The sequence below is a fragment of the Lichenostomus cassidix genome, chromosome 3 (genome assembly GCF_008360975.1).
Source record: "Lichenostomus cassidix isolate B80296 chromosome 3, HeHo_3.0, whole genome shotgun sequence".
NCBI classification, from domain to species: domain Eukaryota; kingdom Metazoa; phylum Chordata; class Aves; order Passeriformes; family Meliphagidae; genus Lichenostomus; species Lichenostomus cassidix.
Window position 1 is genome coordinate 34,385,185 of NC_139483.1, and position 13,894 is coordinate 34,399,078.

Below are 13,894 nucleotides of genomic sequence, written 5' to 3' on the forward strand. Positions count from 1 at the left end.
TTCCGCACTTCTGCCAGTAGGAAGGGTGAGGCCTGGCAGCAGACAGGCACTGGCTGTGTGCTGCAAGGTTAGCACAGCACTTGAGCTTAAAGCTCCAAAGTCTGCACATCAGACTCACTCAGATGTGAGTGAGGGGAGCCACGTGCTTTTGACAAAAGCCTGGTAGGGGAAGGAAAAACTGGAGGAGCCTGGCTCTCACTTGTGTTCTGCCCCAGGTCAGTACAGTGCAAAGTGCCCCAGTAACTCTGCTTGCTAACTCGATCAAGGACTACAGGTATGATATATCCAGAGACTAAAATCTAGCAGCAAGGTTAAATACCTGGGAGTCTGGACAAAGGCCAGAGCACTGACTCATCACATATTCAACCAGTGGCTGGCAGGACAGGAAGACAGCAAACACAGAGCACCTTACAAGGGCCAAGATCTACACCTACAAAAATGCAGAAAGCATGTAGTTCTCTTTATAAACTCAGTTTCCAGTGCATTTTTTTAAATTTATCTTAGAAGAGATAGGGGATTAGATTCTTTGCATCCTTTATTCATTTTCAAGCATGGAAACGGATTTGAAAGAGATACACACCACATAAATAAGGACAACTCATTAAGACAGCATGCTTGATCATTCACCTTAAAAAAGGCTGAAAATTTTCAATTCTTTTGTTGTGGTTTTTTTTCCTTTCATGCAAGCTGAAATGATCAACGAAGTCTGACAATCCCCTTCCCTACTTTGTTTTTAATAGGAAAAAAATCCATACTTCTACACTTGAAATTTCCCATGGTACAGATTAAGTACTTCATAACAGTGTTTCTTCTTCCCTCCATCCCCACTGTGTTAGTATGTTGGCACAATGGCAGGATAACAATCACCAGATTTCAAAAAACACTGGAGGGTTTGGGATAGCTTTTAAAAATAAATAAAACTATTTAGATACAGAATAATTTTTGGTGGATAATTTGTAACAGAAATTCATAAATATGATCACAATTTCCTAAAAATCTATACAAGTAACACCACTTCCCTTGTAACGTATGGATTTCAAGTAATTACACAAAGCTCTATTAGACAGCCTTTCACATACAAATTACACAAAATTAGACATGTATGCAGGGATAATGTAATGGTTCTGACTACTTAATGGTCCAAAAATAATAAAAGTAATTCAAAAAAAGCTAGTTTTCAGTTTAATTGTCGGGGTGGAATGTACTGTGGGTGGTGGTTGCCTAGCAGCTGCTTTTGCTTTGCTGGCCTGACTTGCTCGGACTGCAGTTTCTAGACGTGTTTTCAATTCAGGAGCAGCTCCCATTACTGTCTTGAAAGCATGTGGGTAAAGTGGACCAATGTGCATGAGATTCTGAAGTGCAAACTCGTGAAGATCCTTAGATGCTGTAGATGCAGAAGCAAAGGCATTTTCATTCAGTAAATAGGAGATCAGAGTGGGAACAAGAAGGGCAAGCAACTGTACTCCTAAAAATGAAAGACAAAAAAAAAAAAATTACAATATCGGAGAATGAAACAAAAAAAACAATTTTTATCAGTTACCAGAAAGAACTGATATTAGAAACTGTAATAAAAAAATTATCAGATTAAAACAGCTGAAATGTACATGGCTTCCTGTGCTTTGATCAGTCAAATATTTCTCACCAGGACTGGGTTTCAGACTTCTATTATTGTTCATTAGAGTTATGTTGATCCTGACACTTATTTTGAGATGCTTTTCCACAATCTGATTGCAGATCATTGATGAAAGATCGTAAGATGTAAAGTGCCTATCATATTAAAGGATTTCATAATACTTTTCAGGCAAACAGAAATGTTATTCAATTGAATCTGAGTATTAGCCTCCCCAGCAAGCACAAGTGAACTGGTATTAGTATGCAGGTGTTCACAAAGTCTGGGACAGTCATCTCCTGTTATTTATATTGATCTGGGAGATTCTAATCCAAAAACTAGCATGGCAGCCATACTTGAGTTAGCATGAGCTAATAAGGCCACAGTGCAAAATGGCAAAGGGATCAAAAGGGTTGACCTTGAGGACAAAAAAGGCAGCTGAACTTCAGCAACAAGGCAAATTTTTGCATCTAGAAAGGTACACCTTCGAAATGTGTACCCTGTTCATTTTAAACTCAAATAACTTAAAAATTACTTGGAACTCATTATCTATTTTTTTTTTTAGATTACCAGAGTATTAATTATTTTCCCCTGAAGGTTTTGACTAATTCATTCTCCCCATTCATTCATGGGGTGCTTGTCTCCAGGCAGCAAAAAAATCAGATGTTCTGTTTCCTCATTCATTTCAGTTATTCTCTCATTTTACGTATGTTTCAAACAACTGTGCCAGAAGCAAAATGAGGCTCAAGAAATTTAGTATTTTATCAACAACGAGAAACTCCAACAAGGAGGAAAAAACCCCAAAAAACCCTCAAAAAACCCATACACAAAACCAATAGTAGTATTTTTACATGGAACTTTTTCAGCATTTGAAGTCAAATTGTCTGCACAGTAAGTCTTTAGAATGCACATTGTTTCAGTTAGAGAATAACTAACTTAAACTATAAGTAATGTATTCTATCTAGTGAATCTTGTTTCATCTACAGTCAAGATACTCTGACCAGTATAGTTCAACTTCTTGGGCTCTTTAACTTGTTGAGCTGATAGAAGCAATCTGATAAAAGTTAACAGTGAGAAAAAGTAAATTTAAACAGAGTGAATTACAAATTTCCAAGCAGAATAAAATATCACTCATTACTGCAGTTCATGTTTAGATTTTTTTTTCCCTGCAATCATCCAAAATGCAAAGGCTACAGCATATCATACTGTATATGCTATGGAAGTTCATATATACAAAATTTCTAGCACTGGAATTACAAAACCATGTTGCACACACGGTCCATTGTGACTATGCCATCAAGTTTCTAACTGCAATATTTTTAAAATGTTCAATATTCCATTTTAGCATTACTCATTTCTCTAGAAAACCTAAATACTTACTATTCTGCTCCTCACCAAGGGCAACCAATGTTTCAAGGACTTTAATTCCTTCCTGGACTGCCAAAAGCTCCAGATTGTTGTTTGGGCGGCTCCTTTCCACAGCTTTCAACTTCTCCACCATGATAGGGGCCAATGAATGAATATAGGGAGTTGACAGGGCACGATTGGTGTGTTGGAACACAGAGAGCAGAAGCTGGTAACACTTGGCTTGAACCTAATCAAATCAAGATAAATACATTGTCCTCAAAAGTACTTAGTAACTCAGGGAAGTCTAATAAACCTGTTATCTCTGCTAAAAAAAGACTACTAAATTGGAAGGAAACATACTAAGTAAGAGGAAAGCAGCAACATAGCCAATTTAGTATAATAATATTAGCCCAGTGTTCAGTATAAGGAAGGCCAATTAGAAAGAGCATGCAGGTACTAAGTAAATGCTCTTATTCTTCTAGCATGAGCCAAGGCTGTAGCCAAAAGTGTCAGGCCTGTCCATCCTTGTTTCTCATTCTCCACCTTGTGCTGGAAGTAGCACAGGAGTGTATGTGTAGCCATACTGTGAGCTGATCACAGAATGCTCTCCTTGTCTTCCTTCTGTTTTTTCACCCTTCTCCCTTTCTGTGGAAAGCAGAGATTATTAAAACCAAGGATTGGGAAAATGACTCACTGATGGTCTTGTTCAGATGAATTTATGAATGCTTTTTTTTTTGGGTGTACAAAGATCTTCCTCCAAAATCTCACACAAATAACCCAGAATTTTTGAAAAGGTGGAGCATCATAACAAATATGATGATAAAACATTGCACGTGTTTTCAAACTGCACTGAACAGGATGAGTTATTGAGCACATGCTGAACAGAAATGTTCTAGAGGAAATACTAGTGAACATAATGATCTGTGAGGAGATCCAGGGATTACTGGAAACATAGATATAGAAATAAAAATACTGAATAAAAATCACAGATCATAAAAAGTACAGGTAAGAAAATACACGTCATGCAGCTCCTATTACTGTTAATTCAATAGTATACAGCTGCAGGTTTTCTATACAATTCAACTTTTAATGTCTGAAGTAATAACACTTCTCATATCATTTGTATGTTTTATAACAGAGCTCCACAGAAGAGCATTTTTCCTTAATGCCTTAGTCACCATCATCTTTGACCTTTTCAACAAATTTTGCTTCTATCTCTCCATACCATTACAAATAATTTTTTCCCAATTTGTCTTTCTTTAAACTTCATTCCTTACTGGCTGTTAAGGACTATTAGATTAGCCTTTGAAATAAGGAGTAAAAGTCTGTCTTCTTAAATGCAACCGCATTTCAAAAGAGTTTTATGACTGCATCTGACAGCAGAATTTCATCCAAGCTTTTTTCCTTTGATCTATGTAATGTAAAACTTTGGACTATTGTGCATTCACAGGAGTCTACAAAAACTTCTGTCAGGTAAAATGAGAATTTCTTCAAAGCATATGAGTGGCACACTCCCATGTAAAACTTGCCCAATAGCGTTGAAACATTTGGGTCTCTCAACTGAGTTATCTTGTTGGAACAAAATAACCACCAAACTTCTGGTTATTACTACACATGGTATTTAACCTTTTCCTGTGGTAATACTTTCAAAAATACTCCGGAATTTCTTTTAGGGCAGCAGTAGTTCTTTGGAAGAGTTTTCTCCTTAATCAGTTCAATGCACCTAGTACAATCACTATCACGCTTTTATTACAAACAGGTGTCTTGTTACTGACCACAATAATGAGTATTTTACATTTAAAAAGCTAGAATGAACACACAACAAGTATTATAGAGTATATGCTCTGCACTTCAGTGAGAAGAGAGTGGACACCATCTGGCTGCTGTCCAAGTTTGCTCTGTGTGTTACAAAAATAGTGGTAAGTTCCAGCTGACGGGCAGCTTTCCAGCAGGGTAGTGGGCGAAGATGTACTTCTCTCTCACTGTTCATGTGTTTATACACAGCTGAGAGAGAGTATGACATTAAAGTTTCTGCTTAATACAACTGACATTTCTATTCATACAATGAAATTCTAAGTAGCTTTCCATCCAGAGTCAGGCTTCAGTCATCTGAATTTTATGTTCATGCTGGAGAACACCTGCTCTGCTACGAAGAATGATCATCTAAACAGCATTTTAAATGCCTCACTGTGATCCTAAACACATCTGCATTTTTTGTGTGTTTTTCTTCTCAAGAATCTGCCATGCTCACTTTTGGGAACATTATAGATTTTTCTCCTTAGCTCCCACCTGCAGAATTGTATACCCACCCAAACTGATCCATGCATGGCTGGAAAAATTAAGCTTAACTATCCATACAGTGCCTTAGCATGCTTGAGCCAAGTCAGTCTACAACTTTTTAACTTTCCTCTTTAATGAGAAAATAATTCAGAAGATATTTTACAATGATAAGTCAAAGGGCAGAAGTGAAATCATGAGACAAATGAATCACAATCTGTAGATGTTCTGATGGTGACCACAAAACTGTATTTTTGCTCGCAAACTGAGTTTTGTATGAACATGTAAGATAAGCACAGGTTTTGCACAAACAAATATAAAATTGATCAGAAATGTGGGCTGCAATTTTATCTATGGAAAAATGGTTTAGTTTGTGTTATAAAAGATGAACACTAATGTAGAGTCACCACTCTACAGTAACCAACCTTTTCATCTGGTAAAACTTCACATACGAAAGATTGGTTTTGCCTTTAAGAAAGCTGAAGTCAAGAACCTGGCACAAGACCATGAACACACTTTATCTAGAAGCACTGAGTTTGGGTTATTTTGCTCATGAGTTTCCATAAGGCACTGTTGAAAATTCTAGTTATTTTGACAGCAGTATCTGTCCCTGAAGTAAAGGCATCACAAATCATTCAGGAAACGTGTTAAATATATCACAATTAGTTTTTGCTGGCTATATATCATTCACATTCCTATAACATGATCTTACCCAAGGATCAGAAGAATTCAATGCACTTCTAAATCTGTTCATACATCCATTTTGTAAAGACTGCACTCCAATTATTTCAGTGCTTGCTGACCAGAGGAAGAGAGCAATAGCTGTAAGTATGCTTACTTCATCAAGAATAGGTTTAGAGGTTTCTGAAAAACAAAACCAAACATGCTGTTAGCTTATTCCAAAAAGGCTTTAGCATTTATTTAGTAGAAGCCAGTGAACACAGGTAAACTGATAAAGAGGAAATATATGTACTTGAAATTATTTGCAACTGCACATGCATTAACTTATTACAGTATATTGACTGTGCCTGACAAAGATCTGAGCAACTTTATTTTAACAGTTGTTTTAATAAAGTCAATCTTTCTGAAACTTAAGTATCAAGGAAAACATCATCACCCTCACTTTCTTGGACCAAGTAATACTTTTTGTTTCTAATGTATAAACAAGAAAGAAAAAATATATTTTTAGATTCTTTCCCCATTAAAGATCTACTTAACTTTTTAAAATTATTATCTCCAGCTGATACAGCAGAGTAAGAAATAGATATCCAGCATGGCAACAACTTTTACTTAATATGACGTTTCAGAGAACAGTCTAGTTGATCTGACAGCCAGCTGTCACCAATAGGAACAGTGCTACTTTAACCTTTCCTGCTTTTCAAACAGCCTGTATTTGCCATTGTCATAACTTTCTTTCCTTGCATAAGCTCTGTCTTCACAACTCTCATTCATTAATTCACAACAGGAACAAAAATACTTATATTTATATATAAACTATTATAATATATATAAAAAGCACTGCTCTGCTGGTCTGGTTGGCCACATTGGTTCTGCTCTCCCTGGGAGGCACAAAGACACAGCATATATAAAGTCAGCAAAAAAGAAAAACAGCATGACTGCCCTTTACAGATGTCAGCTGGTCACTCAATTGGCTCAGACATTGAAACCTCACTTCAAAAAACTATTTCAAGCATTTTAAGTGACAATTTTTCTTACATTATTTAAATTCTAAATTTAATTAAATTGTTTAAATTTTATTGAATTATAAGGTCAGAAACTGAATGCAGTGGACCTTGCTTAGATTTTTATGTGTATGAACTATCACACTTCACAGATGATTGGAAACGAAAATGTGCAGTCTTGCAAGGAACCAAGAAAAATTTCTGAAGCCTGCAAGAAAGCCTACAGCCAGTGATGTTTTTGGAAAGAGGGCCTGTGAAATTTCTACAGTAACTAAAGGCTGGAAAACAAGAGCTGATGTGACAAATCAAATTAGAAGTTTGGCTTGGTTAACATAAACGTAGTGATCCTCCCCCTTCGGACATTTCAGAATCATTTGCAATTACCTACTCATTCCCCATCTCTCACATGAGTAACTCCATTCAAGCCTCCCTTCACTCTCTACAAATGGCCTCTTGGCAATGTAATGGGATGTTTTTCTCGCTGACTACCACTATGCAAATGGCAAATATTTGTGTCTCTCTTTTGCTAACAGCACAGCCAAGACTGTACATCTTTTTCACTTTTTGAAGGGCAAGGCAAAGCACGTATGTGAACCATAAGAGGTGGTCTGCAGTTCTCTGAAGAGACACAGTAATCATTGTGCTGGTGAGTAACAGAGAGTTTTTGGCCAGGGGGAGGATTTCTTTCTTGCCACAGAAAGCTTTTAACAGTATTGTGAGTATCCTACTCCAGTGTGAACCTTGCCGCAATTATCTGTTGCTGTCTTCCCACTCATTCACTTTAACATTGACTGTAATTAAGACTATATAACTTGTGCCAGCATAAACCCTGAGAGGCAGGGGCTGCAGGATGCATTGTCAAAGGGAAAACTTCTAACTGGAGGTTATGATCAGCGCTGTCAAAGAAAACAGACCAAACAAGGACAAATGTGAGGTGAGAACTCCTGAGATGTAACTACTTTATTAAAGTCAATGCTGTGCTTTTCTTCAGTAAAATCTGTTAAGCAACTGAGGAGTTATGCTCATTCAGGTCTTCCATTAAGTTATAGGCAGATACTATACTTGCCTTTTCATTACAGCAAAATCTATTTTTTCTTGAATTTTAACTCTCCTGCAGTGGGAAACCACTTACCAGGCTGAGAATCTTCCAAGATAGATGCCAGAGTGCTGCGGATAAGACCTGTCCATTGTTTCTGAGTTTCATCAGTCTTGACTGTTGGAAGAGTAACAATAGTTTTTATCCCTTGAAGAGCTGCAGTGACTGGAGGTGGGACCTGATTATCTGCCGACTTTACTGCTGTTTCTTTCAGTACTCTTGTTATCAGAAATAGGATAGTGGGTAAGATTGTCATACACCCTAAAAAAAAGAAAATAAGTTAAATAGAATTTCTGAAGTGTGGTAGATAACCTCTTTGTCTTTCCCAATATGGATACATATGGTTGCAGAAAAAGGAGACAAGATAAACTGCAATTCAGGTAACAAGTGATATGTGTCTTTCAACATTTTGTCACCAAATTCATTAATCAGTACTTCTGATGTGTATCATTACAGAAGTCACACAAGCCAACAACTGAAATGCTGCTGTCAATTCAGGAGTGATGATTCAGCTATTAAGGCTTTGTCCTACATGGCATGTGATACATGGTATGTCATCCAGGTTGCTAAGTATTTTAAAACAGGATCTGCATTTCACTAGGGTCTTACAAACAGCAAAAATAAGAGGTCTGGAAACAGGTATCCAAACTAAGTTATTGTACTTTCCAAGTAAGGTGGTGTGTGGCACAAGCCCCAGAAGCAAAGTAAAGAAGCTATTTGGGTGTCTCAAATGCTGAAAAAGCTGTAAGAGTTTCAAAAACATGTAGAATTTAAGGCCCTGCAGGACTGAAAGAAGAGTGTTGTTTGGTTTAGGCATGCAAAAATCAATCTACAGATCACTTCAGACAGTAAGGCCTCTTTCCATATCTCTTCTATGCTTCATTTTTCCACATCTGTGGAAACACAAATTTTGCCATTTTCCTACTTCTGGGAATGCTATGAGAATAAATACATTAAGTTGAACAATTATGAAAGTAAGGGACTGCTGGAGGTCCTCTAGTTCAACCCCCATTTTCAAAGCAGCAGTTCTTCAAGATCAGATTGACCAGGATCTTGTCCCATGGAGATTGCAAGATGCTCATATTTTAAAGAGGAAAAAATTAAAAAAACACCCAATCACAGGAAGAAATGAACTCTTTTTGTTCAGTTCCCCTTATATCCAAAGGCTCAATTAATACAACTGTTTGTGCATGTGCTATCCCTGCCTCCATACAGCTGTGAGCTGGCTACATCTTCTGAATGAGGGAAAAAAAGATCTCTAGCAGACTAATCTCTATAAACTAACAGTAGTTTCTGAGCTACTTTCAGTGGCCACTTGCCAAATACTGGGAGTAACACCAGACAACACAGAAGTAATACTGGTACTCTTTTTGTCCATCCTCTTTCCCATCACTGTCTCCACAAAAAACAAAAAACCAAACCCCCTGCCAAAACCCCCCCAACCCCCCCCTCCAAAAAGCCAACAACAACAAAACCCCACAAACAGGAACCAAATAAAACCAGGGCACGACACCAACTCAAAATCCATTGTTCCTTAAATTGAATTACAAGACACAAATTCACAAATTTCTGTTTGAAGAAAAGCCATATTGCCTTTTGAGTATAACTTTGTCCAAATATGTTATTGCATCTCATTAGGGGATCAACTTCCAAAATGTCTTATCTATATGAGAGGGTTAAACTTCCCAAAGATTCTTGAGACAATACTTAAGCAATCTGCTCTCCAAAAAGCAAAAGTCAAAGAGCACAGCTTCCCATGTAATTGTGTCCTTTACCCCTGAACTTCACTCAGTGCAATTATCCCAGCTTAAACACATCCTTTGTGACAGTCTTCCTGGGCAGAAGAAAGCTCCATTTAGTTTAGAATCACATTTGGAATGACTGACAGCCAACGGCTGCAAACCCAAGTGTACCACAGATGAATTGTGCTGTTTTTCCCTCAGTAGGATTGTCTTTTCATACAGCTGCTGCTTTTCATGAACTTTTCAGGAATTTAATTATGTCCAAGATGTCTGTGTTCTTTTACAATATAATTAAAATTGCCCAAAAGGTTTCAAAAGCATGAAAAAGGGGGAAAAAACAACAATAAAATCAGATTGACACAGAGCTAATTTTCTCAGCAAATCTACAGCACACATGCAAACTTAAATTTCCTTTACGTTGCTCACTGGAAAAACCTGAATTCTTAATTTAGTTAAGCACCTAAATATATTTATCAATAGATGACCCATAAGCATCCCATAGCAATATATTTACAGTATGTTTTTAGCATCATATCCTCACTGTGCTGCTGCTACAATAATCACTCACACATACTTGTTACAATTCCTTACCTGCGGGAGAACACAGGGAAGGCAGGTCAGACAGAATATTCACGGTGGCAGCCACAAGACGAGCACTTTCCTCAGAGAGGTGGGACTTGGCAGCAACGTGACTTGGAGAATCCGACACTTTTGAACTCAGATGGGGCATGTGTCGTACTAGGATAAACATCAGCAATTCCATGGCTGCAAAGACTAGAGATTTTCCAGGCACTAGACCACCACTCTCACCTCCCTCTCCTAAAGCAAGAGGATTTTCTTTTTCCTCATTATCATCTTCATCTGAAAAAGAAAAGAAATGTCTGAGGAGACAGTTAAGATCCCATACCAAAGATTACATGACACACTCTTCACAAAGAAGTTAAAAATCAAGACGAAAAAGTTGCTTTACAGTAAGATAGGACAAACACACCTCAAGTTAAAATAAATGTTTTAGTTAGAACGACTTAAAGGGGTTTAAAATGGCTTAGAAGTATTGTGATTGCAACAATACTTACTAAAAATCCATCTAGAATTAAAAAAAAAGATGTAGTTGCAAAATAAAATTGCAGTTAATTATTTTGCTTCTTTTAAAACTGATTATAAAATTAACATCAATGACTGACAAATAAACAGCCAGGCCAATTTTTTTTTAAATTTAATAGCTATTGATTAAATGTTTCACCCTGACAAAATCTTATTCTAGCCTAAATTGATTATGAAATAGGAGAACAGAAAAGCACTGTAGGATTCTATGTCTAAGTTCATGATTTGAGTGTATTCAGTTCCAAAACTCTCTCTTTTGATGGCAGCTTGGCCAGCTGCAGTCTTTCCTTCTCCCATTAAACAGCAACAGAGATTCAGTAAGTCAAAGCTGGCCTGAACTACCCCTATAGAGCTCCTATGAATTTAAATGATTGCTACTGTTATCACATTCATCAATCTGAAAACTGCAGCTTACTGGGCTGACAGTAAACAATTCCATTAATTCATATGAAGGAACAGAGCCTGCATTTTCAGTTGTGCTGGTTCCTCAAGTTCCAGCAAAATCTTCTCCTTGTTTTTATGTGGAAAAGGGGCAAAAGTTATCAGTTGGGTATTTTTTAAACAGTACGTTGTAACAGATTAAGATAGTAATTTTTCTTAGTAAGAGAGTATTATTTGGGTTTTACTTCACTTCTTTCAGGTAACAGAAAATATGGCAGACCTACACAACTTAACCAGGTATCAATGAACTGTTTGCCAGGTTGCCAGTTGGAAACTAATTTACCTAGCAAAGATGGAAACACTGCATCTAATGTGAGATTTTTAAAGAAATGGTAAATGGATCATTGAACAGGGAGATTCTCTCTTAAAAGGAAGAGGTCACTAAAAGTACCTCAGAAAGTAGGTTTCAGACTGCTGCTAGTTTCAGACTGCTGGTAAAGTTTTGAGCAGCTCCAAGCATGGAGATGCCACATCCCTGGGCACCTGTTCTACTGCTTCACCACTCCCACAGTGACTAATTTTTTCCTTGTATCCCATCTGGATTTCCATTGCTGCAATTTGTATCCATTGCCTCTTGTCCTTCCACCACATGCCTTTCAGAAGACTCTGGATTGGCCTTGTCTTTAAATCTCCTTTAAGAAGGGGGATTGCTATTCTAGCCCATATTAACCCTCTCTTCTGCAGACTAAACAACTTCAGCTCTCTCAGCCTCTCCTCACAGGTCACACACTTCACCTCCCTAAGCAGCTTAGTGAACCTCCACTGAACTTCCATCATGTTTGTCAACATCTGTCTTACTCAGAATGAGGAAGGGTGAAGAAAACTAGACACTCTCCAGATGCACCTTCATAACCATACCCTGAAGCCACTGGTCATGCTTTTCTAACACAGCCCAGTAACAGTCAGACTTGAATCGCTAAACTCCATTCAAGCCCAGCAGACCAACCAGTTATTCTACTTTTCAGTCCACATCACTCCAATTTGACAATGATATTGTGGAGTACTGTGTCAAAAGCCTTGCAAAAGTCTAGGTAAACAACTTCCACCACTCCACCTCCAAAGCCATTTATTTCATCACAGAGGCATTACTTGCTCTTAGTAAGTCTGTGCTCACTATTTCAAATCTCATTCTTCTACTTCATGTACTAAGAAGTGGTTTCAAAAGAAATTTACTCAAAAACCTTTCAACAAGCACAGCAGGCTTACTGGTAAGTTCACTCAAACCCCACCTCACGTCTTATTCAAAGTTAGTTACAGCATCTCATTTTTGCCATTCACTGGAAAGCTTTCTTGAGCACCACAGCTTTTCAAAGATGACTGCAACAAACTTAGCATGTCATCAGCTAGCTCTCTCAGGTGCATCCCATCTGGTTCCAGGGAATGGCCAGCTTTTTTGTAAGCAGTCCCTAACTGGATGCTCATCTGCTGTAGTTAGCATTGCTCTCCCCTAAGCTTGCTCATTAGACACAGGAGGACTAAGCAAAGAAGATAATAGTGCCTTAATTTTTCCTTGAGTGTGTTTTATCTATAGTTCACCCAATCCGCTCAGCAGCAGGTCCAAATTTCCTCTGCTGACAACGTATCTATAAAAGTTGCTCTTGTCACGCTGGACATTCATCATCAGTCTCAGCTCCAGCTAAATTGTGCCTTTCCCAGTTCAAGTCCTCCATACCCAGGAAGTCTTCAGTAGTCTTTTTTGACAGCTTGCCCCCATTTCCAACGTCCATACACTTCCTTGTCACATCTGACCATTGTCAGAAGTTCCTGTTCAGCCAAGTCAGCCTCCTGCCAGGATCATTTTGAATGAGCTTTATTTTGTCACCAAAGATGGATGATCCCTCTTTCCTTTGCCCTTCAGGAAAGCTTATCACAAGATCTCATCTACAAGCTCCCTGCACTAGCCAAAGTCTGCCAAGTCAGGCCAAAGCTTTTGCTCTGCTACTCATTTTCTTCCTTTCCCTCGAAATTATGACCTCTGCTATCACAGCTCATACAGCCACAACTATCATTAACCTTCATAACCATTTCTTCTGTGCTAGTGCAGAGCAAATCCACTGAGCCCCATTTGGACTCACTGGATTATTTGGACTGTCCAGCATCTGGACTAAAAATGTCTGTGCCTCACACACTTCTGAGTGTTAGCTTCCTGCAGCGTCACCCTTTCAGCACATGACTGGATGGTAAAACCCTCTCATGAGGCTCCCACAGCTTGATTGGAATGCTTCTTTAGGTTGATTTAATATGGCTTCCTTCACCTCCCCTTCTTGATTAGGCAGCCTGGGGCTCCTGACTGGTGTCACCCTTCACTTTCTTTCAGTAGTATCAGTTCTGATCTGTCAAAGTAGAACATTTGGCTCCTCTTGCCAGATTTCGACGGTGTTCTCCAACTCGATATCTGTAGATAGAGCCTTTTGTTCCTGGTAGTCACAGTGTTACAGCTGCCACCTTCATGCAAGTGTCATCCTCCAGGGCCATATTCCAGCATAGCCTATGGCTGTTTCTCCTTCTGAGAAACATGGAACTTCAGCTCCTACAGGACCTCTGGGAAGAACATTTCATTCCCCCTTTACCTTCCTTGACACCACAGAATCTGCTC

General features: G+C 38.3%; 1 protein-coding gene across 1 annotated transcript in view; it reads right to left on the reverse strand.

Annotated features, from left to right (window-relative positions):
- Positions 1-517: 517 nt before the first annotated feature.
- Positions 518-13,894, reverse strand: part of HEATR5B (HEAT repeat containing 5B) — a 55,800-nt gene continuing 42,423 nt past the window's right edge. Inside the window, exons 32-36 of the mRNA XM_085055233.1 lie at positions 10,345-10,614; positions 8,048-8,272; positions 5,946-6,097; positions 2,990-3,203; positions 518-1,465 (exon numbers count right to left, since the gene is read on the reverse strand). Of these exons, the coding sequence (XP_084911359.1) occupies positions 1,161-1,465; positions 2,990-3,203; positions 5,946-6,097; positions 8,048-8,272; positions 10,345-10,614 (1,166 nt within the window). The 3' untranslated portion in view covers positions 518-1,160. The remainder of the gene's footprint in view (positions 1,466-2,989; positions 3,204-5,945; positions 6,098-8,047; positions 8,273-10,344; positions 10,615-13,894) is intronic.